Source organism: Equus przewalskii, chromosome 2 (genome assembly GCF_037783145.1).
Source record: "Equus przewalskii isolate Varuska chromosome 2, EquPr2, whole genome shotgun sequence".
In the NCBI taxonomy this organism is placed as follows: domain Eukaryota; kingdom Metazoa; phylum Chordata; class Mammalia; order Perissodactyla; family Equidae; genus Equus; species Equus przewalskii.
In genome coordinates this window covers 11,263,713-11,285,003 of record NC_091832.1, presented here as the reverse complement: position 1 = coordinate 11,285,003, position 21,291 = coordinate 11,263,713, and the positions used below count along the sequence as shown (strand labels likewise).

At 42.3% G+C, this 21,291-nt stretch overlaps 1 protein-coding gene across 1 annotated transcript in view; it reads right to left on the bottom strand.

The window, feature by feature from the left end:
* The window catches only part of LOC103565687 (cytochrome P450 4X1-like), a 38,457-nt gene extending 27,708 nt beyond the window's left edge, over positions 1–10,749 (bottom strand). The window contains exon 1 of the mRNA XM_008541819.2: positions 10,326–10,749. Within this exon, the coding sequence (XP_008540041.1) occupies positions 10,326–10,502 (177 nt within the window). The 5' untranslated portion in view covers positions 10,503–10,749. The remainder of the gene's footprint in view (positions 1–10,325) is intronic.
* Between the last annotated feature and the right edge of the window lie 10,542 nt (positions 10,750–21,291).

Below are 21,291 nucleotides of genomic sequence, written 5' to 3'. Positions count from 1 at the left end.
GCCCATTTAAATAGTTCCTCTAGGGGGCCACCCTGTGGCCAACCAGTTAAGTTCACACGCTCTGCTTCAGCAGCCCCAGGTTTTGCTGGTTCAAGTCCTGGGCGTGGACACGGCACCACTCATCAGGCCATGCTGAGGCGGCATCCCACATGCCACAACTAGAAGGACGCACAACTAAAAATACACAACTATCTACCAGGGGGCTTTGCGGGGAAAAGGAAACATAAAATCTTTAAAAAATAAATAAAAATAAATAGTTCCTCTAAATCACTGACAATGAGATTCATTTACATCAGATTCTTGTATAATGTGGGGGAGGGGGAGCACCTGTATGTGTGTGTCGTGTCCGGGTGTACGTGTGTGTCTGGGTGTGCCTAGTGACACATTTGAGCATGATCATGGGGGTCCTAACTTGCAGAGAAAACTTAAGGCTGGCAAGTTCTTCCTGTGTGACCAATCACAGGATTTTCCCTGTGTTGGTTTGTTCCTACCCTGAGAAGGGTGTTTCCACCTCAGCAGAGATGGAAAACTTTGGCTCCCAATTTCCTCTATTACCAGCTAGTACCTCTAACCCATGAAGTGCTCCCTGGATAGGTTAGGAGCCCTAAAGCATTGAGACTCTTGAAATCTAATTCTTGAAATGCTACAGACCTTTTTGCTCCCATTGCCACAATCAAGCCAGTGACAAATATCCACTGACAATGCAAGCAGTGTTTCCCAACAATGTGAATATGTATTCATTTGTTCCTTTGCAAACAGTAAACAGATGAGAATTTATTAAGTGCCTATTATATGTACCAGGCAATAGAGACTTAGAAAACTATAAGGCAGGCAAGATCTTTGCCCTCATGGACATTATAGTCTCACATGAAGATTATTTCTTTAGGTTAGACATTGTCATGGAGACCCTCAGCCACAAGCATTTGGTTATACCTTTAGTAACTTCTGTCTGGATAAAAAGGACAGAAAGCTATTGTGAATCCTGAAATATGTGAATTCATACTTCTTCATCCACAACAGCATCTAAATACATTTGAAAATATGTATTACACATATTTAGGAAATGTTGCTCAGAAATATTCAGAAAATGCTTAGTCCCCAGAGAAATAATGCCCCTTCCTACAAACCTTACCCTATGCATCTCTTCCTTTTGGATGTTCATCTATATCTTTTATCATATCCTTTTATAATAAGCCAGTAGCAGTAAGTAAAGTGTTTTCCTGAGTTCTGTGAACTGTTCTAGCAAATTAATGAAACCTGAGGAGGGAGTCCTGGGAACCTCTGATTTACAGTTGATTAGTCAGAACCTCAGATTTCAACCTGGACTTGTGATTGGCATCTGAAGGGGAAGGGGGCAATCTTGCAGGATTGAGCTCTTAATCTGTGGGATCTGATGCTTTCTCCAGGCAGATGGCGTCAGAATTGAGCTAAATTATAGGACTTCCAGCTGGTGTCACAGAATTGCTTAGTGTGGGGAAAATTCCCACACATCTGGTGTCAGAAGTGTTGTGAGTGTGGTAGTATGTGATAGTAAAGGAGACAGGGAGGAGGAGGACTGGCTTTCTCCTATTCAGGTGCCAAAACAATTCAATGGGGGAAAGAATAGTCTTTTCAACAAATGGCGCTGGGATACTGCATATCTATATTCAGAAGAATGAAGTTGGACCCCTACCTCACACAATATACAAAAATTAATTCATAATTGATCAAAGTTCAAAATGAAAGAGCTAAAACTCTGACTCTTAGAAGAAAACGTAAGGATTTAGCCTTGCATTTGGCAATGTTTTCTTAGCTATAACACCAAAAGCACAAGCAACAAAAGGAAAAATACATAAATTGGACTTCTTTGTTGTCTTAAGCAACTAAGTCTTAGGGTATTTTTTCATGCATCATAAGGTAACTGACCGAAGAATAAATGAAGGATAAGACAGAGCTCTTGGAAATTAAAATTATGATAGCCAAATTAAAAAAAATGGTTTTAGCAGAAATCGTAGGAAGATAAAATCAAAAAGCAAAGGTTTTTTTTTTAAATCCAGGAGGTCCAGATTCGTGATGTCAGTGACATGGCGGAGTGAGCTCACCCAGGACTCTCTCCTCTCCAAACTACAACCAAAAATGAACAACTGAATTTCAACCAATAATTCTAATAATACAGAGATCGTCAGAGACCCACAGCAGCCAAACGACGGAGGGCGGAGAGGCTGGAGCCGCCCTTGGAGGAGCTTGAACGGGGTAAGAGAGAACTTCACTCCCTCCCCTAAAGACTGGGGTCACTGCAGAGGGTGAGGGAAGGAGCGGGGGAGGGGCCACATATCCACAGGATGGTCCAGGACTCCCACCACCCATGCAGTGGAAACCCACTAACAGGGGAAAGCTTTTGTGTGCGGGGACCCCATCAAGTCAGGGCCCAGGGAAACCAGAGAGTGAGAGCTGATTGGAATCCAGTTCCACATGCGAGAGAAAGTGCCCCTCCTCCCCCAACCCACTCTGTGCACCGCCATCGCAGCTGAAGGCAGCCGGCTCAGAATGGGTGGCTCTCGACCCCCATCTAGTGGCGACAGGCTGTAACTGCAACTGAAAAATAGCATCATGAGCAAAACCCACTCCTCTACCATCCAGCAATTTATAAAAGCTCCAGATGAGAAGGAAAACAATAAAAACACAGAACTAAGTCCTGAGGACTTGGAAATAGGTAAACTAAGTGAAAATGAGTTCAGAATAGCTATCATCAAAAAACTCAATGAGGTAAAGGTAAATATAGAGAAATAAGTCAATGAGTTCTGGAGTTACTTCACAAAAGAGATTGAAACTATAAAGAAGAATCAATCAGAAATACTAGAGATGAAAAATACAACAGATCAGATAAAACAGAATATGCATTCCCTGAATGCACGTGTAGATACCATAGAGGGCAAATTAGCATAATCGAAGATAGACAGGCTGAATGGCTCCAGACAGAGGAAGAAAGAGAATTAACAATTTTTAAAAAGAAGGAGAAAATCTCCAAGAAATAGTGTATTCAATGAGGAAATCCAATTTAAGAATTATTGGAATCCCTGAGGGTGTGGAAAAGGAAAATGGAACAGAAAGAGTGCTTGAAGAAATAATAGAAGAAAATTTCCCAAATCTAGGGATTGAGGGAGAAATGTGTGTGGAGGAAGCTTTCAGATCTCCTAGATTTGTCAATGTAAAAAGACCTACTGCAAGGCATATAGTAGTACAAATGGCAAAAATGAATGACAAAGAAAGAATACTCAGGGCAGCAAGGCAGAAGAAAATAACCTACAAAGGAACTCCTATCAGACTTTCAGCGGATTTCTCCACAGAAACTTTACAAGCTAGGAGAGAATGGAATGACATATTCAAAACTTTACAGGATAAAAATCTTCAGCCAAGAATACTCTATCTAGCAAAAATATCCTTCAGATATGAGGGAGAAATTAAATATTTTCCAGACAAACAAAAGCTAAGGGACTTTGTAACCAAAAGACCTCCACTACAAGAAATCCTCAAGAAGGCTTTTATACCTGAAAAAAGAAAAAAAGGGAGAAAGGGGTCACAAATCACAGAGTAGGGAGACAAACAGATAGAATCAGAATAAGATAACAAATATTCAACTATAGCATTAGGATAAAGGGAAGGAAACCACCAAAGCAAAGACGATCTTATCACTCTAACCACAAACTCACAACACGAGTTGGAAGAAGAGATGAAGAGAATAATTTAGGAGGGGAAGAGCAAAGGGACTAAATCAGTCTAGGTCAAGTAAATAAGAGACCACCAGAAAATGGACTATATTATACACGAGATTCTGAATACAAACTTCAGGGTAGCCACTAAACTAAAAAACAGAACAGAGACACAAAACATAAATAAGGGGAAATCTAAGAAACCCAGCATAAGGAATTGCAGAAGTCAATGGGTAGGCTAAAACACACAGGACGAGAAACAAAGGAAAAACAGGAAAACCAGATAATGAGCAACAGAATGACAGCATTAAGCCCTCATGCATCAATACTCACCCTCAATGTAAACGGATTGAACTCTCCAATAAAAAGACACGGAGTGCCAAAATGGATTAAAGAACAAGACGCGACAATTTGTTGCCTCCAGGAAACACACCTCAGCCCCAAGAACAAACACAGGCTCTGAGTGAAGAAGTGGAAGACAATACTCAAAGCTAATAGCAAACAAAAGAAAGCCGGTGTCACAATACTTATATCAGACAAAACAGATTTCAAAATAAGGCAGGTAAAGAGAGACACAGAGGGACATTATATAATGATCAAAGGGACACTTCATCAAGAAGAAATAATGCTTATAAATATCTATGCACCCAACACAGGAGCACCAAAGTTCATAAAGCAACTAAAAGAAGACATTAAAAAGAACACAATAATAGCATAGGATCTCAACACCACAACACATCAATGGACAGATCATCCAGACAGAAAACCAACAAGGAAACAGTGGAGCTAAACGAAAAGCTAAAACAATTGGAGTTAATAGACATATATAGAACACTTCATCCAAAAACAGCAGAATACACATTCTTCTCAAGTGTGCATGGAACATTCTCAAGGATAAACCATATGTTGGGAAACAAGGCAAGACTGTACAAATCTAAAAAAATTGAAATAATACGCATTTTCTCCCATCATAATGCTATAAAGCTAGAAATTAATTACAAGAAAAAAGCTGAGAAAGGCACAAGGATGTGGAGACTAAACAATATGCTATTGAACAAGCAATAGATCATTGAAGAAATTAAAGAAGAAATCAAAAAATACCTGGAGACAAATGAAAATGATAACATGCCATACCAACTCATATGGGATACAGCAAAAGCTGTATTAAGAGGGAAATTCATCGTAATACAACATATCTTAATAAACAAGAAAAATCCCAAATAAGCAATCTTAAACTACACCTAACTGAATTAGAGAAAGAAGAACAAACAAAGTCCAAAGTCAACAGAAGGAGAGAAATAATAAAAATCAGAGCAGAAATAAATGCTATTGAAACAAAAAAGGCAGTAGAAAGGATCAATGAAACAAAGAGCTGGTTCTTTGAGAAGATAAATAAAATTGACAAACCCCTAGCAAGACTCAGAAAGAAAAAAAGAGAGACAGCTTAAATAAACAAAATCAGAAATGAAAGAGGAGAAATAAAAACAGACTCCACAGAAATACAACAGATTATAAGAGAATACTGTGAAAAACTATATGCCAACAAAATGGATAACCTAGAGGAAATGGATAAATTCTTAGACTCCTATAATCTCCCAAAGCTCTCTCAAGAAGAAGCAGAGAATTTGAACAGACCATTCACAAGGAAAGAGATTGAAACAGCAATGAAAAGCATCCCAAAGAATAAAACCCCAGGCCCAGATGGCTTTCATGGGGAATTCTGCCAAACTTTCAGAGAGGATTTAATACCTATCCTTTTCAAGCTATTCCAAAAAATTAGGGAGGATGGAACACCTCCTAGCACATTCTGTGAGGCCAACATCACACTGATACCAAAGCCTGACAGGGACAGCACAAAAAAAGAGAACTACAGGCCAATATCACTGATGAACATAAACGCAAAAATTCTAAACAAAATTTTGGCAACCTGAATTCAGCAATTCATCAAAAGGATCATACATCATGATCAAGTGGGATTCATACCAGGGACACAGGGATGGTTCAACATCCGCAAATCAATCAACGTGATACACCACATCAACAAACTGAGGAATAAAAACCACATGATCATCTCAATAGATGCAGAGAAGGCATTTGGCAAGATCCAACAGCCATTTATGATAAAAACTCTGAACAAAATGGGCATAGAAGGAAACTACCTCAACATAATAAAGGCCATATACGACAAACCCATAGCCAACATCATTCTCAATGGGCAAAAACTGAGCGCCATCCCCCTGAGAACAGGGACGAGACAAGGATGCCCTCTATCACCACTCTTATTTAACATAGTACTGGAGGTCCTGGCCAGAGCAATCAGGCAAGAAAAAGGAATAAAAGGAATCCAAATAGGGAGGGAAGAAGTGAAACTCTCGCTGTTTGCAGACAACATGATCTTATATATAGAAAACCCCAAAGAATCCATCGGAAAACTGCTAGAAGTAATCAACAACTACAGCAAAGTAGCAGGGTATAAAATCAATTTGCATAAATCAGTAGCATTTCTATACTCCAGTAATGAACCAACAGAAAAAGAACTCAAGAATACAATACCATTCACAATCGCAACAAAAAGAATAAAATACCTTGGGGTAAATTTAACTAAGGAAGTGAAGGACCTATATAATGAAAATTACAAGGCCTTTCTGAGAGAATTGGATGACGACATAAGGAGATGGAAAGACATTCCATGTACATGGATTGGAAGAATAAACATAGTTAAAATGTCCATTCTACCTAAAGCAATCTACAGATTCAATGCCATCCCAATCAGAATCCCAATGACATTCTTTACAGAATTAGAACAAAGAATCCTAAAATTCATATGGGGCAACAAAAGACCCCGAATTGCTAAAGCAATCCTGAGAAAAAAGAACAAAACGGGAGGCATCACAATCCCTGACTTCAAAACATACTACAAAGCTACAGTAATCAAAACAGCATGGTACTGGTACAAAAACAGGTGCACAGATCAATGGAACAAAATTGAAAGCCCAGAAATAAAACCACGCATCTATGGACAGCTTATCTTTGACAAAGGAGCTGAGGGCATACAATGGAGAAAAGAAAGTCTTTTCAACAAATGGTGCTGGGAAAACTGGAAAGCCACATGTAAAAGAATGAAAATTAACCATTCCTTTTCACCATTCACCAAAATAAACTCAAAATGGATCAAAGACCTAAAGGTGAGACCTGAAACCATAAGGCTTCTGGAAGAAAACGTAGGCAGTACACTCTTTGACATCAGTATTAAAAGGATCTTTTCGGACACCATGCCTTCTCAGAGAAGGGAAACAATAGAAAGAATAAACAAATGGGACTTCATCAGATTAAAGAGCTTTTGCAAGGCAAATGAAAACAGGATTGAAACAAAAAAAGAACCCACTAACTGGGAAAAAATATTTGCAAGTCATATATCTGACAAAGGCTTAATATCCTTAATATATAAAGAACTCTCGCAACTCAATCACAAAACATCAAACAACCCAATCAAAAAATGGGCTGGAGACATGAACAGACATTTCTCCAAAGAAGATATACTGATGGCCAATAGGCACATGAAAAGATGCTCATCATCGCTGATCATCAGGGAAATGCAAATCAAAACTACACTAAGATATCACCTTACACCCGTTAGAATGACAAAAATATCTAAAACTAATAGCAACAAATGGTGGAGAGGTTGCGGAGAAAAAGGAACCCTCATACACTGCTGGTGGCAATGCAAACTGGTGCAGCCACTATGGAAAACAGTATGGAGATTCCTCAAAAAACTAAAAATAGAACTACCATACAATCCAGCCATCCCACTACTGGGTATTTATCCAAAGAGCCTGAAGTCAGCAATCCCAAAAGTCCTGTGCACCCCAATGTTTATTGCAGCACTGTTTACAATAGCCAAGACGTGGAAGCAACCTAAGTGCCCAGCAACAGACGAATGGATAAAGAAGATGTGGTATATATATACAATAGAATACTACTCAGCTGCAAAACAGAACAAAATCATTCCATTTGCAATAACATGGATGGACCTTGAGAGAATTATGTTAAGTGAAATAAGCCAGCAAGAGAAAGATAATCTGTGTATGACTCCACTCATATGAGGAATTTAAAACTATGGACCAAGAACAGTTTAGTGGATACCAGGGGAAAGGTGGGGTGGGGGGTGGGCACAAAGGGTGAAGTGGTGCACCTACAACATGACTGACAAACATTAATGTACAATTGAAATTTCACAAGATTGTAACCTATCAATAACTCAATAAAAAAAACTGAGAAAAAAAATTAAAAATAGAACTACCATATGATCCAGCAATTCCATTTCTGGGTGTATATCCAAAAGAATTGAAAGGAGGGTCTCAAAGAGATACTGAACACCTATGTTAACAACAGCTAAAATGTGGAAACAACCAAGTGTCCATCGATGGATGAAGGGATAAACAAAATGTGGTATGTACACTCAACGGAATATTATTCAGCCTTAAAAAGGAAGGAAATTCTAACATATGCTACAATATAGATGAAGCTTGAGGACATAATGCTAAGTGAAATAATCTAGCCACAAAAAGATAAACACTATACGACTCCACTTATACGAGATACTTAGAGTAGTCAAAATCATAGAGACAGAAAATAGAATGATAGTTACCAGGGGCTGAGGAGAGGCGGAAACGGGGAGTTATTGTTTAATGGTATAGAGTTTCAGTTTCACAAGATGAAAAGAGTTATGGAGTTGGATGACATTGATGATTGCACAACATTACGAATGCATTTAATATCACTGAACAGTACACTTTTAAAAATAGTTAATATGATAAATTTTATGTTGTGTATATTTTACCACGATAAAACTGTTGGAAAAAATCAGAAAGGTATCAGAACTTTCAACAGTTATCCTGAAAGCTAGAAGACAATGGAACAATGTCTTCGAAACTCTGTGAGAAAATTTCTTCCAAAGTGTAATTCTACACCCAGCCAAAGTATCATTCCAGTTCAAAATTATGATAAAGACATTTACAGCCATTCAAGAGCTCAAAAAACGCACCTGACACTCCTTCATTCCTTCTCAAGAAGCTACCCATAGAAATGATTAAATAAATCAAGAACAAAAGAGGACAGAGTATCCAGGAGACAGGAGATGTGACACAGGACAGCACAACATCCATACACCAGGCCTACAGAGCAGCCAGTCCAGATGAGAACAGGAGGAGAAGTCTCCAGGAGCAATGACTCCAGAAAAGCATATGGACGGACAGACTGTTTGATGTGCTTGAATATTTGGAAATATCATTGAGATGTGATTGACAGATCTATTAAAGCATTTGGGAAACAACAATAGTGATAGATATTGAAAAACTAAGCATGTGAGAAAAGGAGGAAGTTAACAACACCATGGGAGAGAAAAGCCCTATGAGAATAGGAACAAAATCAACCATTAAGTCGGTGGCGAATATCATTTACATAATCAAAATATAAAGACTAGTTTTTCTATTTAACAAAAAAATACAATATAACTATATGGGGGCAGTAAAAGATGCAGTGTAAATGATTACTCATCATAAGGTAGTTAATAGATGGATATCCAAAATTATTAAATTAAGAAATGCAACACAGTAATAACATTTTACAAGTAAGGATTTAAATAAACAGATGAAAGACTTGAAAGTGGCTGCCTTAGGAAAGAGGAGTAGGAGTGGGGGAGCCAAAGGACTCTGCAGTAGGATTCTGCTAGGGACACCCTCCCCACCCCACCCCACCCACCCTTTAGGATTCTGCTCAGCCTTTCACAGACTTTCTTTCCTCCCCTAGGTAGAGATACGTACGTCCCTCCAAGGTTCGCTTGTCCCTGGGCCTCTGTCAAAGCGCTCATGACCCTGTATTTTCATCTTCTCTCTGTGGTCTACCTACACCTCTGACTTGGGCGCCTTGAGAGCAGGCACCTATCTCCTCTTTGTAACCCAAGCACCTATCACACACCTGCCACTCAAAGTTGGCAGAATGAATAAAACAAGGAATCAGGGGTGGGAACGGACTTAGAGAACTGGAGAGACCAAAAGGTAAGGGTCTCCTTCTATTTTACAATTTCATTTAGTCGATATTTTTTTAGTGATTGGCTGGGGCTGCACCCTACTTCACGAGACTCTTAAGAAAAGAAGTTAATTTTCTCTGGCTGGAAGGGACTAAGGGTGGCAACTACTGCATCCAATTTTGCATATTTTCTGCAATTAATAAGTGTTATTCAGGATAACATACCATTTTTTTAGCAATATATGTGGAAGGTTTTTTAAAATGCAATATAAATAAATACAAATGCGGTATAAATAAAATGCATTTATATACAAGAGATTGGTGAAGCAATTGGACACAGACCTGAGTTACACCACGTTCTCTTTTTCTGTTTTGTCTCTTTAAATAGCCCCCTCCCAGCTCCCCAAAATTCCTCTCTAGTGGCTCCAGGGTGTTTCCGTTTCCCAGTAGGGCTGTGAGGGAAAGTCTGGTGTAATGAAAAGATGCCCAGAGCCACGCGCTGGGCCAGAGAGGTTTGTGCAGGACGGGAGAATGGGAGGAAGGGAAAGAAGCAGCCGCCTCTGCTCACCCGGTTTCCAGCATCCTCCTTCTCCCCTCCCTTCTATCTACCTTTTGGTGCCCGTAGAACCAGTGGGTGGGGGGCGCGGGGAAGGGGCGCAGGTCTCGCAGCAGCCGCTGCCTCCGCAGGTACAGCTTGATGGCCTGCAGCAGCCCGAGGGCCAGGCAGAACACGAAAGCCAGGTAAAAGGGCCGCGCCCAGCGCGTCGCTAGCCAGGAGGACTCCATCGCCGTGCGCCGCGCGGATTGCCGGCAGTCTCTGGGGCGGGGGGAGAGGGTGAGCTTTCTCGAGCCCCGCGCTTGGGGAGGGTCACCTCTCCCACCGCGTCTCTGTGGCCTGCGGGAAGCTCCTTTCTTCCCTGGGAAGGAGGAAGAGCGGTGGGTGGGGCAGCTCGGGCTTGGCCAGAGGAGGCGCGAGTTCCCGGATTTCTAAGCCTTTATCAATTGATGCAAACCTTCATTCAGGACTTCTTATACCCTCCTGGAGTGTCATACAGTTTTCAGTCATGGGAGGTCTGAAATTAGGTTTTGAAATAATGCCATGGCTGAAGTCATTGTTTTTCTTTTTTTTGCCACAAATAGTAAACGGCTATGCAAAAAGCTTTCTTTCCCACTGTGACATTCTATCAAAACCCACAGGGGTGTGGGGGCTGGTGGTAGGCGTTTATGATCTTTGTACTCACAGAACGTGGCCTATCCAGTGCTGTGCTGGTAATTGTTTTACAAGTGGTTCTCATTCTGATTTCTAACGTTTGCCAATGTCCACCATGTTCCATTTCAAGCTGCTAACAGAGGACACTGAACACTGGATTGGGGAGAGACATGAAATAGCGTACCATTATCTAGCATTTCCACCAGGCATGCAATCAGCGCCCGCTACATAATTTGTGGATCCCAGTGCAAAATGAGAATGTGGAGCTCCTTGTTAAAAATGTATTAACAGTTTGGAGATGATGACAGCAGGGCATTCAACAGAGCATGTAACCTTCTGAATTCAGGGCCCTGCGTGACTGCTTAGGTCCCACGCCCATGGAGCCAGGCCTGGATATGAGAGACATAAACAACCTCAAGAGCACAGGCTGTAGTAAAATAACTAGAAAGCAGTGAGTTTTTAGTATTTATTACCTAGCAGGTAGCGAACCAGGATCCAACAACCTGACTTCCCGAGCTCCTAGCGCCACTCCCAGCCTTCTTCATAGACATTGCCCTCAGTTCATTCATTCATTCACTCACTCATTCATTTATGCTAAGACAAGCACATGTCAGGTGCTGGATTTACAGCCCTGAACAATAACCCCAGTCTCTGCCACAGCTCCCTGTTCTCCCTGTCACTGTCCCTCACTCCTCAAGCCGCCACCCCAGTCTCTGGAGCCAGGTGTCATTTGGCAGGTGAATGGTTAAGACAGACTCCAGTGATGATGTCTTCATCTGGACCAAATACTGGCCCCTTAAATGTTCCATTGTGCACCACACCTGAAGTGTGTCAGCTCCTTCTTCCCAAGAGCTTCCTACCTCCTGCCTACCTCCATCCCTCAACCAGAAGTTGTTATTCAACAGTGTCTCAGAATCTTCTGGTTTATACAATCTCTTCTGGGTAACTCATGGCATTTTCATTTTCCAGATTCTCCTTGTGTGCCCTGCTCCTTCCACAAATCGTGATGGGTGTATGGTGGCCCTCATATGACCGCGTGATAGTGATCAGGCCAAAGACTTCAGATCCGTGCTCTGCCCTCAGGATCCCGGCTAGTCTCAGCTTCGTGAGATCTAGTCTCGTCTGGTCCCTTTGTGCTGACTGACAAATAGCAGGGTGTGGTGGGTGAACTTCTAGTTAGTTCTCTCAGCAGGGCCAGGGCCTGGGGATGCCTTAGTTGACCCAGTCCTGCCCAGGCTCTTGCTGAAGGTGTTAATCCCTCTGAGACCTGGCTAGTCCATCAACTGCATTCCACGTCCTTCCTTGGAAAACAAAGGAACTCTGACTTTCTGCACTATACCCAGGACCTAGGAGAGGCTCGAGGTGCCAGCTCCAGCCTTCTCTCTGCTTCACTGCCATTGTCACTCTGCTTCCTCCCAGAGTGAAGCAAGGCAAAGTCCCCTGCGCTCTCAGCTGTTCCCTCCATCGATCCAAACCCCACTCCCAGGATTTTAGCCTAGAGGGGAATCATCGGATTTTCTCCTGATCACTGGCTTCCTAGCCTCTGCCGCTTTTTGCCCTAGTCCCCCAGGCTGGAAGAGGTGGGCTTTTCCCACCTCCACTTCATGCAGTAGGAACTGCCCTTATGATGCTGCTTCTGTGCTCTTACCCCTCGTTGAGAGCGAAGATCTGCAGCCTACTCCAACAGGACGTGCTAATGGGAGATTCCGGAATTTCGAAAGTTAGCTATTCTGGCCAAAGACTGGCTTTCAATACTTGTTGCAACTCAAAACTCCCATTTGGGGGACCAAGAGCAGGGCATCAGTCCTTTCCTCCTTTCGGCATTCCTGTGCAATTGTCCACTGAATTGAATTTCCTTGGCTGCAGTATAGGACAGGGGACACTGAAAAAGCCCCAGCAACATAGATAATGATGCCTGGTAGGCCCAGGTAAGGAGTTCGGACTTTTCCTAAGGCCACGGGCATCCCCTGAAGGGATTTAAGATGGAAAGTGACATGGTTAGATAGATCACTCTGACAGCTATTTGAAAGATAAGAATAGCAAACAAATATTTATTGTGTGCCTAAGTGGCATTCTAAAGTGATTTACATGTAGTAACATTTAATCCTCATAATAAACATTTGAGGTAGATATTACCATTATCCCCATTTTACATATATGGAAACTGAGACACAGAGAAACTATGCAATTTGCCCAAGGACATCAGAGGGTAAGAAGTGGGATCAGAATTTGAATCCACGCAGTCTTGGGAATCCATGTCCCAGGATCTTAACATTTATGAAAAATTACAGGGGGTGGGGGTGTAAGACTGGAACTAGGAGACCAGTTCTAATGGGATTGCAATATTCAGATAAGATGCAGTGGTGGCCTGGAAGTCAGTTGTAACCGTAGGACGAGTTGTTGAAATGATAGATATAGAAGCCAAAATAAAGTGGGTTGAGAAGTGATCAGGATGGCAACTAATCGAAACTGTGGAGAAAGTATTAACAACTCTGAAAAGTTTGGCTATGAAGAAGAAAGAGAATTAGGATGCTACCCAGAAGGGGATTTGAGAATAGAAGACAAGCTTTCTCTGTCTCCTTCTCTCTGTCTCTCTCCCTCTCTCACCCTCTCTCTCCGGTTCCTAGAAGAGTGAGAGAGGTTGAGATCCATAGTGCCGTCACTAGCCTTGAACTAGAAGGAAGAAAGGAAGCTTGGAGCAGATGTAGAGTTTCACATTTTGTGGTATTTCAAACCATAACAGAGAATAGCACAAAATGTAAATTCCATAAAATTCCATTAAAATATCTCTGGATCATAGATAGTTTTGAATTATATTAATATCACTCAATTTTACAATCTCAAGATCCAGTCTCTATCTCCTTTTTTTTAATAAATGTACCAACTCAAAATAGTTGAATTTAAGAGTACATTGGAGTCATCTGGCCAAGAGCATATTTGCATAATATCGAGTTAAATACATTGCTATTCTCAATAGCAAATTAAACAAATGCCTTCAGCAGGCCCTCACATTTGTTTGAATTGGGTGCAACTCAAAAAATAATAATTTTATTTGAGCATCATATAAGTAACATAAGTAGAGGGCATAATAGCGTCTGCCAAACTAGACTCTCATCTGGAATAATAAGAATATCAAAATACTCTTGAGCCCATACTGCATGCCAGGCACTTTCCATGCACTAGCTCCATCCTCCCAGGTGCCTTACCATCCCCACTTTACAGATAAACAAGCTAAAGCCTAAAGAAGCCCCGGATCTTGACCTACGTCTGTCTTCTGTGTCACATGGTACCTCCAAGGTACCATGTCATAAGACACCTCCCCTGTCAGTTCTTCTCATTACACAAACACATAGAGTGAGTCATAAATTTAGCAAAATTTTCTAATATTAACCCACATTTATTATTGACTAAATATTAACATTTTTACCCTGGTAAGAAATAAAAGGAAAAATCAGCCTGAATTATACATTTTGAAGAGTTCAATATTACCAAACTCAGATCATTTATTTCTAAGTCTTTTTCCACATGACTACTATTCATATTTCCCTCTGTTACTTAAATTCCTGGCACTTAGCAGAGTTACCTACTCCAACTAGAATGAATTCTGGATCTTACTCACAATTAGAAAAATATCCCCAAGTCCCTATATTCTTGTAAAACAGGACCCAAACTCCTCTATGGACAATAAAATTTAAGGGCTTATTTTTCTATATGCAAATACCACATAACTTTATTAATAAAATGGTATCCATTTTGATTAACCAAAAAACTATATAAAAAATATGGAAACTTAAAACTTTAAAGAAAAACTTGAGAAAGTGTAAAAAGACAATGTTTTGCCTTTATAAGCATATATATAAAGTTTTAATAAACTTAAAATATTCTTTGTAATTTGACATTATCAAAATTATAAACAACTGTTACTACTTCCATTTTTTTCAATTGCTTGAGCTTCCATGATTAATAGCACTGACTCTGTTAATCATGGTTATCCAATTGTGTTACTTAAATAGCTTTTAATTTTTAATATGGAGAAAGACATTTTACTATAGAGACAAAAATGAGAATACACAAAATAAAATTAATGAAGAACCTATTTTGCAAAACTTGCATGTATGTTCTATTTATGATAATGATCTCAGCATATTTGCAGAAGTATTAATTTTTTCAGTTTCATTTTTAATGATTTTATTCAAAGCATTAATTGTGTTGGTAATACTTCTGATGGGTCACTTGACTTTTTTTTTGCAAGCTTTATATTTTTTACAATAGATTTTCATCCACTTGAAATAATTAGGTTGGAGGAAGAAATGCAAGTATGTCAGCATCTGTAGTTTAGTTCTTGAAATATGATCATTGCTAAGTAATCACTCTGTCAATTGCATAACAAAAATGATGCTTTATAACCTTTTTGCCTAAAAATCTGCTCAAAGTTGGGAGCATGTTATCTGGGTCTCAGCCAGTAGGAAAACAAGGCAAGAGAAGAAACCAGCCCTTCTGCCTGTCCTGCCTTAAACCTTCCCTAGGATGAGAAATCACCGAGCCAGGAAATGGGAGCCAGAAAGAAGGGATGTAGATTAATGTCTCCAAAAATTCTCCTACTTTGTGTTGGATCTTACAAATCAAACCGCTGACCAGGTTCCTGCAAGGCTGCTTCTGTGGATGGAATGTAACTCCTGGACTCACATGGTCCTTAAGCAAGTGGCAAACTCTCTAAGCCTCAGTTTCCCCAACTGTAAAAAATAGGAGTGACAATAGCACCTACCACCGTCAGTTATTGTGAGAATTAAATGAGGTAATGATTGCATAACACTGAGCACTGTGCTGGAGCAGTGAATGCACACACATTTTTAAATATTGTAATTATCAGAGAAACAAGGTCTCCAGCCAGGGGGACCCAGGGAAGTGAAGTAAAGGGCATGTCATTCAGCCACTCAGTCATTACACAAATATATATTAAACAAATAATATGTATACTACACAAACACATTCCATCAATAAACACATACGCAAAGAGCTGGAGAGGCTGTCATGCAGCTTACTATCCTCCATGTATTTCCACCTAGTGAATGTTTACTAAGTGAATGAATTAGCCACAGTGGAAGCCTCTTCTTAAACGCTTTAATCCCTGCATTTCCAGACACTCTGAATGAACTGGCTACACCAGCCCACCACTGAGGAAAGGGTGGAGTGGCCTTTCCCCTACAAGGAAGCTGTGAAAGAAGGTACTAGACTGTGCTGTGAAAGAAACATAGCCAAAACCTTTCCAACAGAAAGAAAGGCGTTCAAATGTGCAGACGAAGTTAAGCAACAAGTTTAAATAAAGGACTTTCATTATTTTTTGTTACAGACAAAGGGACTGACTTTGAAGACAAATGGACTTTTAGACTCTTTTGTAGTTTTTAAAAAATCCACACCTGGAACACAAGGAAGTGGAAATAATAAGGGCTTCCAGAAATGTGTCACTTTCAGAAACATTCTCTTGCTTGATCCTCCCAACCACTCTGTGAAATGTAGGGCAACATGAGATTCACCTCACAGATAAGGGCACAGAGACACAGAGCGCTCCCAGCTGGAGCCAAATGCAAAAGCAAGACTAACTCCAGGTCCTGGGTCCCAGCTTGTGCTCTTGGCAGCTGTTGCGAAGGGCCTGGCGTATATATTGTTTCACATTTGTGCCAGCCCTTTCTCCCAGGATTTTCTCAGAACTGGCTGGAAGGCATGCGTGAGCTGCCAAGGAAGCAGGCTGTAGGGAAAGAGAGAGTAGAGGCCAGGCTTGAATGGGCTGAGCTGGGGAATCAGGAAAAATGCAGTGTCTGGGATAGGGGCTAAGTTCCACAAGTCAGAGAGACCCACCTGAGGATGTCCAAAGGATACTAAAATCTGGGCCCAGATGAGGAAGTCATGGTGTGGATCAAGACCCAGTGCAGAGTGTTGGGGCGCAGTCATGAGGATAGATCTAAATCCCCCAGATTGCAGGGTGGATAGACATCCTACCCCCATGGTCTAGAGGCCCTTCCTTAGCTTGTAATTTGAGTCAGAGTGGAAGCCCCTCGGTCAATTCTCTTTATTCTGGGGGCTCAGGAAGCATTTGCCCTCTCCCCACCCTACACCTTGGTATGGATGCTTACTATATGTGCTTGGTATTTTTAAAGAAATTTAGGCTCTGCACAGGGTCCTATTCAGATTTCTTAATGAGCCAGGTGGGTGTCCTATAGGGTTAACTGACATTTTGGTCCCTGAGAGGTTAATGGTGACTTTTCTGAAGTGTTGGCAGATCCTTTCTCTTCCCGTCCTGCCTAACAAACTGATTCTGCCTTTGAAACGTATTTCAAATCTGATCCCTCGTCTCAAGTCATGCTGCTGCAATGGTTGTAGGTCAGACCTTCTAGCTTGTCTCTCTGCCACGAGGTGATCTCTCCCCCAACGGCCAGGGATCAAGTCAATGCCTTGCTTCAAAACCATCATGGGTTTTGCATAGGCACTGCCTATAAAAAGCTTTCTTCTCATGATAGCATGCAAGACCCATCACAATATACCCCTACCCTCATTTCCAGCTGTCTTCCACGCCTCTTTTTACCCCTCTCCCACACTGAACTTCTCACCATTCCCTCAAAACATGCCACCATGCCTTTGCCTTTACTGTTCCTTCCTCCTGACTCCTTCTGTATTCATCTCCTCTCCAATTGCATGGGCCCTGAAGATCCCAGCAGAAACTTCACAGCCAGTAGAGGATGACAGGAAATAAGGCAAGGGATCCATTTCATACCAAGAATGCCCATTGGCACAGTTTCAGCCAGGTCCTCTGAGGCCTTTCTTCCCATGCAGCCTGCCCCCAGTGCCTTACTCAGTCCCCAAGGAGGTAGCACATTCCAGGCCTCCAGCTGATTCTGCCTCAGCCACTGTCATTGTTCTCACTGCCACAAGGGGGCACTGCTGGAAACTGGTTTTGCTGCCTGTAAGGCCACCTGGGAGCAGCGCTGAGGGACCAGGGATCCTGCCCCAGCTTCAGGCAGGGGCCCAACCTAGGGGGTTGCCAAGGTCACAGTTCCCTTTAGTTGACACCCTGTCCCCATTTCAGCCACTGTTCCTCCAGACCTGCACCAGGAAAGGCTACCCTAACCAGCCACACACCGAGGTAAAAATCGTCCCTTCCCCTACAATCTCCTAAGTCCTCACGTTGAGCATAGTGCCCAGTCTAGAACCTCCCTGTGCACGAGGTAATTTAATTTCAAGGGAATCACTGCCCTTCCCTGCCACCGAGCCTGTCGGGACCACGTTGTCGATCCCCTAATCTCCCCCCTTCCCATGGTGCAGCTGAGGGTGGGGCATTCGTCCCTTCCTTACCTGTCTGTGTAAAGAGCTTTGACTCGGAGTGGGACACTTCCTGCCAAACCTCACAAACAAAAGGTCCTAATACTTCCTGAGGTGTCCCAGGTAAATTGATATCTGTTCTCCCTACAAATCAGGGGACTGTCAGAGGACAAAGAGAGTCAGCTTCACAGTGGGCATCTGGTTCTGCTTCTGTGGAGAGGACCTCAAGATTTGTCACTTAAGACTGAGCACCTCTTAAAGCTACACGGATGGAGGAAGCAGGAATAGTCTCAGAGAAAGGTGTGTTAGTTTTCTATTGCTGCTGTAACAAATTACTGCAAACTTAGTGGCTTAAAGTAACACTAATTTATCATCTTTCAGTTCTATAGGCCAGAAGTCTAACATGGGTCTCGCTGGGTAAGGTCAGGTGTCAGCAGGGCTGCGTTTGTTTCTGGACGATCTAGAGGAGAATGCATTTCCCTGCTTTGTCCAGCTTCTAGAGACCACCCGCACTCCTTGATTCATGGATCCCTTCCTCCATCTAAAGCCAGCAACACTGCATCTCTCTGCCCCTCCTCTGGAGTCACATCTCCCTCTGAGCACAGCCAGGAAAGGGTCTCTGCTTTTAAGGACCCATGTGATTAGATGGGACCCACCCAAATAATGCAGGAATCTCCTCAGCTCACAGCCTTTAACTTAATCACATCTGCAAAGCCCTTTTCTCGTGTAGGGCTACATAGTCTCAGGGTCTGAGGATGAGGATGTGGACGTATTGGAGGGCTGTTGTTCTGCCTACCACAGAAAGGAATCCAAAGGTTAACTGAGGGCTTTGTCCAAGTAACGAAGCAGGTGTTTGAGCCGACATATTTGGCAAACACATCCAAGATAATATAGCATATAGGGTAAGGCCCCCGGCTTAGTATTCAGCACAAACCGATTTCAAATCATGGGCACTGTTTACCCTCTGTGCAGCCTTGAGCAAGTAGCTTTGCCTCTTTGGAGACTCAGTTTCCTCTGTTGTAACATGGGCGTGTTACAGTGCTTATTCATAGGGCTTGCAGTAGAAGCCCTGGTTCACCTTCAAGATCCTGCTGCAGAGCCAAGGCTCTCATTCCCCAGGCTCCATGTGTGTTGGCTGCTAATGGCTCAAAGCTGCTTCCCTCTCCTGGGTGGCCCAGCTGCAGCCCGAGGGCACAAAAGACTGAAGATCAGCTCCAGGACCTAATTCCAGGAAGAACAGAGCTCTAGAGAGAGTTGAACTTTCAATCTCATCAAGATTCCCACACCAAGTCAAGGTACCAACTGGGCAGAATAAGACCCTAATCCATGAGATAGGGACATCTAAGTCAATGCAGTTGAAAATCTTGGGTCCCCAGATTCTCCATGAAAAATTCTAACCATTTGAAAACAGCTCTTGACGTGCTACTAGGCCCTGGTAGAAATAGAATGGCTAACCACAGAGAACCAAGTGACCCTGTAGCCACAACTGTCTAAGCTGCTTCTGTCAGACCTACTAAGTCATAAGGTTGGGCAGGCCCAGCAGCAAAAGATCATAAGGTGGGAATGGTACACCTGGGATCTGGCACAACTAGGATCAGAAGACACAAATAAGCTGCATGAGCAGATGGTTTGATCCTTCATATTGTCTACCCACTGTTGCCTGGTAGTCTTCCTCAGCTCGTACCAATAGCTATACGTGGGGTCCTTTATGACCTGCTGAAGGGAGAGAAAAAAGGCTGGTCTTGCTGCACAGGTGAGTTGGCTCAGTATGTGAGTGCACTTGATAATGAACTGCAGCTGCTCTACAGCCCCATTCAGGGAGGTTCTGAAGAGCAGCAGTGAGAGGAAATCTACCTAATGGACAAAGCTTTGGAAAGTGTATCTGGTCACCCATTGAATGAAAAACAAAAGTGATTCAGAATAAGAATATACATGGACCCATAAGCAGTGGTGAATAGCTTGGCTGATTTGACTGGGGCCTAGAAGGAGAAAGATTAGAAAATAAGGGACAAGGAGGCCAGCCTGGTGGCATAGTGGTTAAGTTCACGCGCTCTGTCTCAGCAGCCCATGGTTCGTGAGTTCAGATCCAGGTGCAGATGTAGCACCACTCATCAAGCCACGCTGTGGCAGCATCTCACATAAAATGGAGGAAGACTGGCAACAGATGTTAGCTCAGTGACAATCTTCTCACAAAAACAAAAGAACAGAAAATAGGGGACCAGGAGTTCTGGGAAACAGGTGCGTGGAGGAAAAAATGGCAATGGGCATGAAGTGTGAAGATCTGTGTATTGCATCCTAATACTCACCCAAGAGTTTCTATCACAGAAGACACATGAAAAACCTGGTAGACAAAGTGACTCAATCAATTAACATCAGCCAACCTGTGTCATCACATGTCCCAGTACTGTCACAAAAGGTCCATGAGCAGAGTAGCCATAGTGGCAGGGATGGAGGCTGTGGATGGGCCCAATAACATGGCTCCCTCCTACTCACTAAGATCTACAGTTATTTTCACTACAAAACATCCATCCTGCCAGCAAAAGAGACCAATGCTAAGCGCAGGAAACAGCACCACCCCCTGAGAAGATAAGCACATTGGAATTATTGTATCCTAAAAGAGATAGAATTAATCTTAAGTGGGTTTGGCCAAGTTCCAGTGATGGGTTTACCATTCTTGCCTGCAGGGCTTCAGCTAACACCACTGTCCAAGGGCTTACATAGTGTTTAACCTACTAAGACAAGATCTTACATAACATCACGTTGGACCACGGGACCTGCTTTACAGGAAAAGAGGTATGGAAGTGAACACATAACCATAGGACCCACTGACCCACCACATACTTCCCCCAAAAAAGTTTCTGTCCTGAAAAGGTGATGGAATGGCCTTTGAAGGCACGGCTGAGGCTCCAACTTGGAGATAGCACCTTGTGAGGATGGAGCCCCACCCTCCAGGAGGCAATATACAACCTACTCATTGACCTGTGGTCTTGAGACCACAAATGGTCATCTCATTAGCTTTCCTCTTCTAAGTTTCCCCAGGAGTTTAGTATA